General features: G+C 31.2%; 1 protein-coding gene across 2 annotated transcripts; it reads right to left on the bottom strand.

The window, feature by feature from the left end:
* Nucleotides 1–9,006: 9,006 nt before the first annotated feature.
* On the bottom strand, nucleotides 9,007–13,691 carry LOC114375064 (laccase-2-like). 2 transcript variants are annotated; one of them, XM_028332813.1, is made up of 6 exons: nucleotides 13,508–13,691; nucleotides 13,005–13,156; nucleotides 12,246–12,490; nucleotides 11,621–11,749; nucleotides 10,057–11,025; nucleotides 9,007–9,453 (listed from the first exon to the last, which is right to left on the bottom strand). In XM_028332813.1, exons 1-6 carry the CDS (start codon nucleotides 13,640–13,642, stop codon nucleotides 9,323–9,325), a joined length of 1,761 nt encoding a protein of 586 aa, XP_028188614.1. In that variant the 5' UTR covers nucleotides 13,643–13,691; the 3' UTR covers nucleotides 9,007–9,322. The 2 variants fall into 2 exon arrangements, with proteins under 2 accessions (XP_028188614.1, XP_028188615.1); XM_028332814.1 differs by having other exon boundaries at nucleotides 10,057–11,019.
* Between the last annotated feature and the right edge of the window lie 748 nt (nucleotides 13,692–14,439).

Here is a 14,439-nt window from a genome sequence, read left to right as displayed (position 1 = left end):
TTTCAAACTCCTAATAAAGAGTAGAGAATTTTTAAACATCACTCTATGATCTGAATCCTCTTAAATCTTAACGAATATATATATATATATATATATATAAAAGATTTCACCTTAGAAGTGATTTTTCCTTTGAAAAACAAACACAAAAAGTACATAAAGCATTTTTTCCATCTTTGGTTGGGCATGCATGCATATAGGATAAAGCATTCTAGAGTATGATACTATGATGTTCGGTGAGGACCTTGTTCTCATTTATTTTGTGTGGATGGTGGGTTAATGAGGACCTGCTCCTTTTGGAGTATGATAATGTCGACCTCTGCCTCCTCCACCACCACGGCAGCGGCGACAACGAACCTCTTCTCTTTTGATTGTTTAAGCTTTGTTTGGCGTCATGACAGTCCCATTTTGCCACTTCTCACTTCACAGTCGTAACCCTAATCCGTCCTTGCCACGACGACCTCTTCCTTCTGCCTATACGACGTCAAAGTTTCAGATTCAAAACCGTAACTAGGATCCTCAAAGTCAATCAATTTCATACAACATGGGTTCTGTTACATGTTATTTTTCTCCTCTTTCCCCCAACAGTAGTAAATTGGTTCCTTTATTTATTCATGTTATTCAGTTTGTCGATTTGTATGAGGCTGGCACCACGAACCAATGTTGAGGGCAATCTATAAGAATCCCCCAAAAAAATAGTGGAATTTTGAGTTAAACAGGATTTTCTGATGTTTGGAATGTGTCATTGTTATTTTGGATTGTGTTAGGAAAGTATGCAATTGATTATTGTTGTGCTTAATTACTCAACATGTGTGCTATAAGAAACAACTAAAAAACTCTATTCCAGTTGGTTGGGCTTATAAGACACTAAGTTTTTGCCTCTCTTTTATTGTATATATAGATGCTGATATGGAGGACTATGGATTTGAGTACTCACTTGAGGAGCAAGAGGAGCAGTATTTTGATATTGAGAATCAACATTACAATTCAAGAGGAGCAGTATCCTTGACTTACATTTAGTCTGAAAGGCCTTGAAGAAGCAAAGAATGAGGTTACTACATTTAGACATTATCTTTGGCTCTTGGTATTTGTAATTAATGCAATCTTATGTTTATTTTTTATGTCACTTCTTTTACAGAGATTATGGTTTAAGACAAATGTTAAAGTTTGTAAGATCTTCTTTGATATTGGGGAATATGGACGAATGAGTAAGGTATCATATTATGATTTTGTGCAACAATGTTGGTTGTTTTTCCAGCTTAATTTGAATGTTTCTGTATCATTGGTATCCATGAGCATTGAGTATTGATTTTGTTGAAATTGTAGGAACTTCTCAATTCTTGTCAAAGGAAAGATGGTACAGATGAGCAAGAGTTAGGAGGGCAGCATTTGCTATAGAAAATAAGTTGTTATTATGGAAGTTGAATAAGATTAATAATGTGCCTTTCCAATTTAGTATACTTAGGACTACAATTTATATATTTTGTGGGATTAGCTCAATTTCAGTATATTGTTCCATCATGAAGTGATAATGCACCTATATTGAACTACCTATATTGAACTATTTAAGCATAGTCAAATAAGATAACTAATGATCTATTCAATCATTGTTACTCATGAAGTTCAATTTATTAATGCTTTAAGGATTAAATGTGTGTTTGTTTTCCATTGAGAATCTCCAATTATATACAATAGATTTAGCTTTGATGGGGTCTTTGTGAGCAACATCGCATATGCTGGAATCCATTAGCAACTTTCCCTATTAATTCCATGTTCGGTAGTTAGAATTTTGTTGTTGAATTTAAATTACAAATCAAATAATATATTCATATTAGTTGGGTGTGCCTGTAAATGTGCCGAAAGAGTTGGGCGTTGGTAAATACAGTTCCAATTTTTTAATATTTTGATAAAGAAAATGATTAACTTTTCTTGTGTGTTAGGAAAAGACGAAGCAGATGGTGGGCAATATTGGGGAGAAGGCCCAAGCTTTAAAGGAGAATGAATACCTAGGAAATGGCCCAGCTTCAAAGGACAAGACTTGAGACACTTCCCAAGCTGCAAAGGAAAAGGCCCAACAGAATATAGCTCATTGTTAATTTTGTATGAATTTATTTTTATGCTTCATTTGTTAATATCAGACATTATACATGTCGTTTACATTTTTAATTGTGAGTAGAAGAATTTGTTATAACGCACATTAAAATTAACAAAACACGTACGATGGTGAGATTTTATTAGTATGTCAAAAAATCTAAATGACATATAATATACCTTAAATTTATTGAGTAAGAAAAAAAATTAAGCACATTTACAATTATTACTGTCATTTATTGTCATTTTTATTTATTTATTACGCCGGTGATTTTAAAAGTGGCCATGGACTATATATGTGATTGACTAAAAATGGAAATTTAGTGTGAGTCTGTTTTGCGTTGTTAAATTGGTTGGATCTGGATATAAAAACCTTGTCATTGTCATTGTGTTAACAATTTAGACTTCAAATAACTATGTATTTCAAATTAAAATGTATAAAATAAAGAAACGAAGAATGTTTAAAAGACAGATATGTGAGTTAATGAATAGCTCAAATTCCAAATTTCCATAATTACAACCCTTATTGCTTTAGAATCAGGGATTTTCATAAAATTAACCTTATAGTTTTTTAAAAAATTTAATACAATAATATCTTATGAAGTCATCCCACTATTGTCCAATTTGGCAGTGATGGGCTATGGTAGTATTCCAAATCATCCCATTATCACGTGCTGTGGAATAACTTGCAAGGGAGCATTATTTAGTGTATTTGCATGTTTAAACTAGGCATGAATTGTGGTAAAAGATATTATTATTAAGTTAAAAATCACGAATTAATCACTCATTTAAAAAGTTTACATGTGATGTCTCATGTAAATCTCTCAAGAATATAATAAGAACATCCTCATGGAGCAAAGATAAAGCAAACCCAGAAATAAAAAGAAAGATTAATAGAAGTAAAGAAGACGAACAAAATAATTGACACTTCAACAACATTAGTAAATATTGGGGAGAATATGTTGATTCAATTGTTTTCTCTGTCAATCTTCTTTTTTATCAACAATTATAAATCTATAATTGTTATTGTCCTCCTCTTAATTCTCATTTTCATTCGCATTAATAAAAGATGTAACTGATTGTTTAATTGTAGGAGATTTAAATTGTTGAAAATAAATGTCATAACTTTTTTTTAATCTGTCTTTTGATTGTCATTTAAAAAGATCTTTTGAAATAAACATTAAAATTATAATAAAAGAATGATCCTTACAAGTAAGTCTCTTGAGTTTGTCATTGCTTTAAAGACAATTGTTTGCCAAAGTAGCTGGTCTTGGAGGTTGTTGTCATCCTCATCTGAGTCATCCAACTCTTTCTTGATGACAATCTTGAAATAGTTGTTACGAATATAGGGGAACTTGAACAAAACAGTTGTCTGAATGTTTTAAAAACGCTTTATATGTTCAACACCAATAGTCAAGCGTGCAGTTTCACCATCAGATTCTATTGAACAACTAAATGCACCTTATCATCTCCTTTAACGTAAACTTGTTGCTCCAGCTCGTGCCTCCACCGATGATAGAAATGGCTTGGAATTGTGACATAGTCCTGTACAAGGAATCAGTAGTCAGTGAGAAGGAAAGGTTTTGTTTACTTTATGGCAAAGCATAGGGATATTTAGTTCAACTGCTTCAACTTATCATCATTATATAAAAGTATTTAGATCTGCATTGGAAATGAAAGCCACATTCCTTCTTCGTTTTTCCCATAAAAAAACAAAAGTACCAGACCTGAGTTTTGAAGTAGCTTCTTCTTCTTCTTCCTTGTGGACACTTTCGAAAGGGGAAATTTGCAATCTCAAATTAGATCGCTATAAAGGGCTTAGGTGCAACTCATCATAACTTGACGATAGTGTGATTATAGGACTTTTTTCCCCATTTAGACAAATAATTTTTTTAATTCCCCAGACTAGCAACCTTCCCACACTATTCACGTAAGTAGCCAAGTTTCCTATACATGGTGAATTCGGGTTTCCCACTTCCGAATTCCCCCCTCCTTGTTTTTTTGAGACAAGTTAGGAATTCGGGTTTAGCAAACCCGAATTTTGACCTTGTTTTTTTTTTTCATTTTTTTATTTATTTTTGTTAGTCTAATGCTACATTTTTAATACTTTTAAATAACCTAATAAATTAATTTTATTTATTAAAATTATCATAAAAACAATTAAATAATACTATCTGTTCTTATATATAAAAATTAAACCAGAACATTTTTTTATTCATAAATATTTGAAACATATAACCATTTTTATATGCATTAAATAACATATTATCATCAAACAACATGCATAACATCACCACATCAATGGTCGAGATTACGGGAATCCCAAATGTCATTGTTCATGGAGCACAAAAGTCTTTTTGCGACAGAGAAAAGAGTGTGGTTAGGATTTCACCGATTCATGTTGATGTTCGAGATTTTGCGAATTCAAAATTTGTTATTGTTCATGTGTCAAATTTGCAAAATAGTCTTTTCTGGCCAGACAAAGGAGTGACCAACAATTAATTCGCCAATTCGCGTTAACGGTTGATATTGCAGAAATCCAAAGTTGTTCCTATTAATTGAGCACAAAAGTTACACTGAAATCATATTCAGTAAACCAAATTCACAACAACTTTTCAATAAAAAAAATACAATGAAATTTCAATAACAATCTTTCACAAACACTTTGTATATAAAAATCATCATTTGGTAATTTAACCTTACACTATTTTTTATTATTCCACCAATAATAAATGAAATAAATTTTTCTACCAATTTAATTTATCATGAAAATTGAAAATTCAATAAATAAAATGTAAATAAAACATCACCACCTATTATATTTTATTAGGATAATTTTAATTTTAAATATTTTTAAATAATATTATTACATATATTCTTTAAAAATACTTAAATGCATTAATATTTAAATAGAATAAATTAAAAATTGTAGATATATACTTTAGAAATATTTAAAATTAACATTACTATTGTTAAAGTCACTCAAATGCATTCAAAAATAAAACACACAATTGAATGAATGAAAAACCATATTGATAGCAAACTTCAGAGTACACAATATATATAATATTATGAACCTTGCTTATATAATAGGTAACAAACATTGGTTAGGAATAATTATGTATAATATTATGCATTATTATTTAATTTTAACAAATAAAACTATTTTATTAAGCTATTTAAAATTATTAAAAAAATAGTATTACTTGACTAAATGGGAAAGCGGGGGTGTGAATTCGAAAAAGTATTTGTCTAAATTGGGAAAAATTGTAATTAGTACGTACATCAATAATTTATTAGACTTTACTTTGTAGTAGGGGTGGGTAAGCGGGCCGGTCCGCCTCGCGTAAGGCCCGCCCACATAAGTCCGCATTGGAAGCGGACTGGGCCAATCCGCCCCCGCTTCTTACACGGACCAAATAAATTGGTCCGCCCCCGCCCCGCAGACCCCGTGGGTCAAACGGGCTGGTCCGCAGGCCTAACTTTAAAAGAATTTTAATTTTAATAAAAATATAATATAATCAAATTAAGTTCAATACAAATGTAAATAAAATTTCAATAATTAGTCAATTACATCAATAAAATAAATAAATCATACAAAAACTCAATTCATCATGTTTATAACTTGTAGATCAAGAGTTTCGTGGTTCATTCCCTTATCCCATGATTTTATCATATAATAATAGACAAGTGAAGTGTGATGGGTGTAGTAAGTTTGTGAAAACAAAAGTATCTCTGCGACAGAATTGAGAAAAGAGGCATAAAATTTAAGAGTTCAACAATAATGAATCAACCCCAACAAAAATAGGATAAAATCAAATTCTAGAGAAAGAAGAGATGTACTTTGTGTGGTGGCGCAGTGGTGGGCCGAGGCTGTGCCGCTGTGGTGTGTCGCGTGACTGCGTGAGTATTAGTCGCGTTTTATCTTCTTTGTAAGGGAAAAAGTCGTATGATATGCGAGTGTGCGTGACTACGTGGTGGAGAAAACCCGTGAGGAAAAAAAGTGTTCTTAGTATGCTACAATGATAACTACTAAATATGATATGAACTATTTTTTATAATAAAAATATATTGAAATATATTTAAAAATATTTATTTAACAATTATTTTTGGCTTAAATGATAAAAATTAATATTTTTATTATTTATGACTTGGAGATATGAAAATGATAGATTAAAAGAGAAAAAGATCGAAAAAATATCAAAAAAGAAGATTTTTATCACTTATCTTTTTTATAATAAAAATATATTGAAATATTTTTAAAAATATTTATTTAACAAATATTTTTGACTTAAATGATAAGAATTGATATTTTTATTATTTATGACTTGCATATATGAAAAGGATAGATTAAAAGAGAAAGATCGAAAAAATATTAAAAAGGAAGATTTTTATTATTTATCACTTTTTTTTATATTAATCTTTTATTTTTCTTATCTTATCTTTTTTATCTGTATCATCTTTTAATTTAAATCTTTTATTTTTATCTAATATATATTTTTTTATCTATTATTTTAAAAGAAAAGAAGTAAAAAAGAGAAAATCAAATCTAATATAATTGGGTCAGGGTCACACAAATCAAACCTAATACGGGCTGCGGACAACCCGCGGACCCCGCAAGCCAAACCCGCATAGTCCGCGGGTTAAGCGGGGCGGGCCCAAAATATGACATAACCATGGATCGTTTAAAAAAATTGATCCGTAACCCGCGCGGACCGCGGATCCTGCCGACCAGTCCATGGACTTGGGCCCGTTTACCCACCCCTACTTCGTAGGAAGTCACCAATATGTAGTGAGTATATGGGGAAATTAATCAACTAATCACTTTAATTAAATGTGAAGTGTGATGCATTTACATATTTAGCTTCAATATAAAGCTTTTAAGTTGGTGTGCAATTCTCTTCTATTTACAACATGAAATCTTTACAAATCTTTATTACTCTATATTTATTCAAAGACAAAATTAATGGGACGTAATCATTTGTCATTTTCCATGAATGTTGCATCTTGAATTAGCTAGAGGACACTAACCTTTGGAGAGATAGAAGTAAGACAAGTAAGCATAAATTATTGCCGGTTAACCTTGAGACACAATTTTTGCTTATGGCCAACCTGTTTCTATTATGGTTATGTGAGACAAGCATTAATGGAGGAGTTATCCCTGTTGTAAAGAACATCAACATCAATGAACATTCTTATGCTTTGTTAATTTGAGATTACGTTAACACACACAAAAAACAGGACTCCAAATGAAATTTGAATTTCATTATGCTCAAGCTAAAGCAAGCATTAGATCATAAATTCCAACTTTACGCCACCAAAGACTTGCCAAAATGTAAAAGGTATTTGGTACAAATTAAATCCTCTACAGCAACCATCAGGTCAGTTAAAATCCTAATCATACATTAACAATCCAATGGTCCAGTAAATCGAGCTAATAAAGTAATAAATGATGAATCTGGTTTTTGTATTTGTCAATATAATTGCGAGATTTATTAAAATAACAATATAATTTGTGAGATTAGTGAATCACGAATGTAAAATTGATTAATGTGAGAAGAAGTTCTTAGATAGTTCAAGATAATAAATTAAGCAGTATTATCTTAAAAAAACTAAGGAGGATTAAATTAAGGGATAATACCATTAATATTTTTTAGGTTGTTAATGAGTATAGATTTGATAGTTCATATCACATGGTTATTGGTCAGACCTTGGAATCACAAATAACGTAGTGGTCTTGAATCATCTATTAATTTCTCCAACATAATTTGAAAAATATTCAATAAAATTAATCAATTGTTGGAGATTGATCAATTTACTATAATGAATTAATTTTCCATGTAGATCAAGCTAATAAAGTAATAAATGGTCAATTTGTTTTTTGTATTGGTCAGTATAATTGTGAGATTAGTCGACCACAAATGCAAAATTGATTAATGAGACTGAGTTTGGAAAAAATTCAATAAGATTTGTTATGGAGTTTATCTCAGTCCACCTTAATCCCGATCAAAACAAATGACATAATTGCCTTAATAGGATATAAGAGTCGATAAACCCGGCCTAGCATCATGCATAACCCAGATATGCCGAGTAAAAGAGACACATGTGTTGAAGTAATAAATGCTTAAGCATTTGACCAAATATCTTCTTATACTAAACACAAACCAATCTAACAAACTTTTTCGCCAGACACATCTATAATATTAAAACTTCCCTCGGGTATGATTAACTCACATTCCTAAAACGCTTTTTAACTTGAGCGTCAAAATCTCTGTAGGTGTCACCATTGGAACTGTTTAAGAATCACTAGGATTTGTTGCACCTTCCATTATGTCATTGACCATAATTCTATTCCTCGGGTCCACATCAGTCACAACAAGATTAATCAATTGTTACAAGATTGATCAATTTATTTCAATAGATTAATTTTATAGCAAAAGAAGCTAAAAAGAAATTTGTTCATGTTAGAGCCTAATAAAAAAATCTGTTAGAGAGGATCTAAATAAGAATAAATTATTACATGATTTGAGATTAAGTAAAGAGAGAGAAACCATGTGGTTTGATCAATCTCTATGTGATATGTAATCACATTTTTAAGTTTTTTTAAAAAAGAAGTTAATATCATGTCGCATACAGATTGATTGAGACATTTAATCTTAGAGAATGTAATAATGTTTCCTAAATTTGAGTTATATTATACTTAGTAATTCAAATATTATCATCAGCTAAATTGTAGAATGTTACTATCAAAAATGCATATCCTCAGTTCTGTTACGAGTGAAAAGGAAAATGAACGATTGTCAACATCATGGAGTTAGCTGCCTAGCCATTTTGGATCGGATGATACAAACATACGTCAGGATATGCATTGGACAAAGCGGACAAATTAAATTGCAACGTTAGAAAATGAGAAGTATATATTATTTCAACCAAGGTAAGTTTTTATTAAACTTTGAAAGCTAGGGAAGTACACATTGATATTCTGGATGGTATAACTCCAGCCACCCCTACTTTATTGGCACTAGAAAATTAGGTGGAGGTATTGAAAAGTCATCCAGAACGTGTCAGATTGATACAAAGAAAGAAAAACTGAAACGCCAATGTTGGTGATTACTCTTCATGTACTCTTTCATAGTAGGCAAACCAAAATTCCGGAAATTAACTTGGAATTGGAAAATCAAATGGTGTGGAAATGAAGGAAAAAATTTGCAGATGCCAGTAGGCCAGAAAATCATCAACACTTGGGGAGATCAGCTGGTGGAGGAGGCAACTTCTGATTAGGTAGCTTCCCATCCTCAACAATCCAAGCCATCCTCAACCCCCAACTAAGGTGGACATCAAAGTGGCAATGCATCAGCCAAACACCTGTTTCAGTCATACACATTTAGGTTAAAAAATAATGTGCATATCATCCAAAAAAATGCACCAAACTTAGATGTATTTTCTTAATTGTGTTTAGTGTGAATTTTCAATCAGAAATTGAGTTTCTATTTGATAATCCATGTAATACAGGTTAATATATTATCAACATAAATTGTCGAAGTAATATTTCAAATTTGATTAAAAAATAACTCTAAGAATATTTAGAAAACTAAGAATCCTTTTACTTTGATTTTTTTTTCACTTTTAATTATAAAACTGTGACTTTGCAAAACTGTTATTTAATTTTAAATTTGTTTCTTTATTTTCAAAGATTTCTACAGAAAACGAAAAACAGTGGAAAATACTTTTTTTTGTTGATTTTTATAGTTTTATATAGAAATATTTGAAAAAAATTAAAAATAAATTAGTAATTTTATAATTAAAAATGAAAACAGAAGATAAAAAGAAGTACTCAGGCCTAAAGTTTTGTAAATGGTGCAACCAAAAGTTATGTTGTGGTGTATGAAGTGATGAAAAATAAATAAAGGAGAGCAACAATTGTGGGGTAACTAAGGAATGATATGTTATGTGATAATTGAATGTCACCTGGATTGTCAGCAAGGAATCGGATTGCAACCCAACCACCAGAGGGCACACCAACAGTGTTCCTTTCAACGGGGTCAAAAAGATTGAATATTTGAGGGTCAGTGTTAGGATTAAAGTTCCCAAAGCCTTGACCCACAACATAGAAATTAAAGCCATGAAGGTGCAAGGGGTGGCTCTCAGCTCCCAAAATGCTAGTGTCCTGAAGCACCACTTGCACGCTTGTGTTAAAGGGTATCACCACAGTCTTTGTTCCATTACCGACCAAAGTGTTGTTCGGTGGAGTCCCCGTGTAGTTGAATGGCATGAGTGGCATGGCAGGGAAATCAGTGGTGTAAATGCCATTATTAGCTTGCCCAAAGAAATGTTGCTCAAGAAGTGCTATGGAAGGAAGAGTGAAAGATATGTTGTTCATTGAGGCTGCAAACTTTGAACTGTTGTTCGGTCCTTGGCATGTTTGGTTTTTGGGACAAGGACTTGTTCCAAGTCCAATTGTGAAGAAGAAGCTCTTGTCAACTATTTGAGGCACCTTTGCAGGGTTCAAACTGAAGAATTTGTTACTAAAGTTGGCAACGAAGGAAGTGTCATTGATGGCTGGAAGAAATGGTTTCAAAGTGGGAATATTAATATTTTTGGGAGCAGCAAGTGGTTTATTCTTATACTCTAGAAAGCCAGCAACTGTGGAATTGTCGAAAGTTCCCATGCCAGTGAAATATGGTCTTGCTAGCATCAAGAAATTGGCATTTGGGTACTCAGCTTTTGTCTTTAACAGAACGTTTGAGGTTTGTCCTGGCCCCAGGACTATGATGTCTGACTCGAAAGGTTTAACGTAAGTAGCATCAGCTTCAACAGTTACCAAGGTGTGGTTTGCAATGCTGAAAAAGAGTTCATCATTGAGTGCAGCATTGATCAAACGAAGAAGATATGTCTTCCCTGGTTTCACCTTTAACCTGAAAGTGTCCGTGTCTGTCTCTGTCCACCATGCACATCAAAACCATTTGTTAATTCTCAGTAAGTAATTAGCAATCTAATAAAGAACAATTTAGAACACATTCTCTTTTTAGGTACCACTAGTCAATTTCTTTTGTACTGGAAAGAGGGGCTTAAGAGTGAAAGCTAGAAGAAGTGGCGGCGGGTACAGATTTTTTCTAATAATATTTTTAACAAAAATTAATAAGGTTAAATTAGTTTTTTAACTTATTTTGTAGATTCAATTTAGTTTTTTTTTAGGTTCAATTCATCTAATTTTTTGAATTAATTCAATTTGTTCATTTAGACTAAATTATAAAAAATCATACTTTGTAACATTCAAAATCATCACCTAGTGATTCTAACTCATAAAAAAATACGTATTTCTAAAAAAAATCAGTTTTAAAAATTAGAGAACTAAATTAAATAAATAAAATTAAAAGGATCAAATTGAGTTGATTTTAAAAATTAGAAGATGAAATTAAATAAAAAAATTAAAAAATTAAATTGAATTTAAATAATAAATTAAAAAATTAAAAAACTAATTTAACCAACTAATAAATTAATATTTGTTGATTAAAAAAAATAAAACTGTTACCGTTATTGGAGCAATTGTAAAAGGGTCCAGGAAGTCCGTTAAAAGTGTAGGCATCAGAGACATTTGGGCCAGCCCCTGTCTGAAGGGCTTGTGCAATAACAGCCTCTGGATCAGCGTTCCACCACTCACCTATATATGTTTCAATCATTAAAGCAACACGGATCAAGAAAACTTTTTCTTTATTTATTTTTTCATTCACTATCATTTTCTTTTAAAAATAGACTAAAATATATTTTTATTTCTAATAAATATTTAAATTTTATATTTATTTATTGATTAAAAAAATATTTGCATTAAATTCTTAAGAAAATAATAATTTTTTTGATCTGAATTTTTTTAGTCTTTTGTAAATTAATAAATTTTATGTTTATTTTTTAATATTTTTTTATTTCTTATTATTCCCTTTAAAATATTAGGAACTAAAAAAAGTGTCAAGGACTATAAATAATTTTTATTTTATCAGGAAGCAAAAATAAAGAAAAAATTTATTAGAAATAAATATAAAATTCAAATATTTATTAGGAATCACAAATATATTTTATTCTTAAAAATATAAATGCTTGTATTAAATTAAATTAGAAAAAATGTGTATTCTATTATGTTGATGATGGTTTGAGGCATGTACCAAAGATGATGGGAACTTCCTTGTAGGGTTTCTCAAATGGGTAAGATTCGTTGCGCCTAGGTAGGAGGATTAGGGGTCCATAGAGAGTGGCTCTTAACCATGAAAAGTGAGCATGCCAGAATAAGGTTCCTCTTTGTCCAACAATGGTGAAGTTGTACACATAATTCTGGCCAGTTTGAATCGGGCATTGAGTTATGTAAGATGGACCATCTGCCCATCCACTTTGAAGCTGTCTCACTCCATGCCTGTTTTTTTGTTGTCATCCAAAACCATTATTGTCAATAAGATATATACGTTAGTTGCTAGCCACATAATAATCCATTGCATGTGCATGGACATTCCTAGCTAGAAGATGCATAATATATATATATATATATATATATATATATATATATATATATATATATATATATATATATATATATATATATATACAATGGCGAATCTACTACTTGATGCATCGCCTCACTTTTAAAAAGTTACATATAAACATTTTAAATGTATATATTTTATCCTTCTTAATTTTTAATATTTGAATCCTCTATCTTTAATTTTTCCCTCCTTTCATGATAATAATCATTTATTTTTATTTTTTAAATAAATTGTTTCTTGACTAAGGATTCTAGATCCGCAGTCACTGAATAAATACCATAGGAATGTTAATAGGATCGTTAATTTGTAATGTAGGCTTGTCTCTTAGGGGCAAAAAGAATAACTAATGCAAAAATCATTAGTTAAGAAAATTAAGATCATTCATACCAGTGTATGCTGACATTGTTGGGAACATGATTAACCACCTTTACCACTATTCTGTCACCTTCTCTTGCAACAACTCTAGGCCCAGGGAACTTTCCGTTCACGGTAACCATGCTCTTCGTGTGGCACAGCCTCGTAACGTTTCTCAACCTTATCTGCGCAGTTAATAAAATATTGATTTGTATATAGCACTCTTTTTGTGCTAAAAGGTTTACAAGTTGGTCAGCATTTAGGCTAGTTTATACTGCATTAAGTGGTTAAGGTTAACTTCTTTCACTTTTACTGTTAGTTAAAATCTATTGTAATTAAACTACAAATCATAAGAGTGACTGAATTAAATAAGAAGTGAAACCCATATATAAATTTTAGTCATTAATAAGAAAGTGTATTCAAAAGAGTGTCAAAGAATGTATTAGTAACATTTCCCATAACTCATTTTTTCACTCTAGACCTCATAATCTCATATGTGTACATGGTATAAATGTATATATGTGTATAATGCTTACATCAAACTTGTAGTGCCTTGTAGCACTTCCATGCTTTGAAGTAGCGAGAACAAATTCGGGAAAAGACCAAAGGAAGCTGGTGGCAAAGAGGAATGCCACAAAAAGTGAAGGTGATGAAGGAATAGGTTTGATCATTTTGTTATATTGTGTTTCAGGACGCAGTGAGTGAGTTTGGATGATAAGAGAGGATAAGACACAATGAACTGCATGCTAAACTTAGTTGTATATATAGAGACAGAGATACGTACAAACTAAAAATTAATGTTTGGTCGAATAGGTTTATCCGATCAGTGTGACCACGTTTCAGAACGAAGCATACCAGAAGAGGATTGACTTTTACCTACTCTGTATGGTCCCATTTTTCTTATACTTTGGAGTGTCACTAACGTTAATTTTTATTTTACATGTTTTGTCTCAATTACGTGCCCCATTTCGTACTCCCTAATTACAAGTTTCTTTTCCATGTGCACCCGACGTCTACTATTCAGAAATTTGTTGTACAAAAATGGTCTCGTAGAAATTTGGAACAAAATGTATATAATTGAAAAGTGAAAACGGAAACAAGTCGTTAACAAGTGTAGGTTAACGAATATCTTATCAAAAGATATTTCATTCATTTTTTTGTTTTTATTTAATATTTATTTTTTAAAAATTATAACCGTTCAGATACGAATTCGTGCATTTCATGCAAAATAGCACTGCTCCCATATTAATGTGTTTCGACTTGTGCTTAGGCAACCTAAAATCACGTTAAAAAAGTAAACGTGATTAAGTACAAAGCATGCTCTTTTTTCTTTACAGAAGCATGATTTACCCTAAAAAGTCTTAAACCATGATTAGAGCTTTTGATCGAATCACAGTTTTGGGATTCCAAATTGCAATTCAAACACACTAGAAAGCTAGCGAGTTTAATTTGAGAGTACTAAAATTAA

Source organism: Glycine soja, chromosome 11, assembly GCF_004193775.1.
Source record: "Glycine soja cultivar W05 chromosome 11, ASM419377v2, whole genome shotgun sequence".
In the NCBI taxonomy this organism is placed as follows: domain Eukaryota; kingdom Viridiplantae; phylum Streptophyta; class Magnoliopsida; order Fabales; family Fabaceae; genus Glycine; species Glycine soja.
Note: the sequence above shows the minus strand (reverse complement) of the source record. Positions and strands in the feature narration are given on the sequence as shown.

Excerpts from the sequence above, each read along its gene's own strand:
- LOC114375064 (XM_028332813.1), bottom strand. The coding sequence starts at position 13,642 with ATGATCAAACCTATTCCTTCATCACCTTCACTTTTTGTGGCATTCCTC. Across the intron at positions 13,157-13,507 it reads CAAGGCACTACAAGTTTGAT|ATAAGGTTGAGAAACGTTAC; the intron begins GTAAGCATTATA and ends TTAACTGCGCAG. Across the intron at positions 11,026-11,620 it reads TTACAATTGCTCCAATAACG|AGACAGACACGGACACTTTC; the intron begins GTAACAGTTTTA and ends CATGGTGGACAG.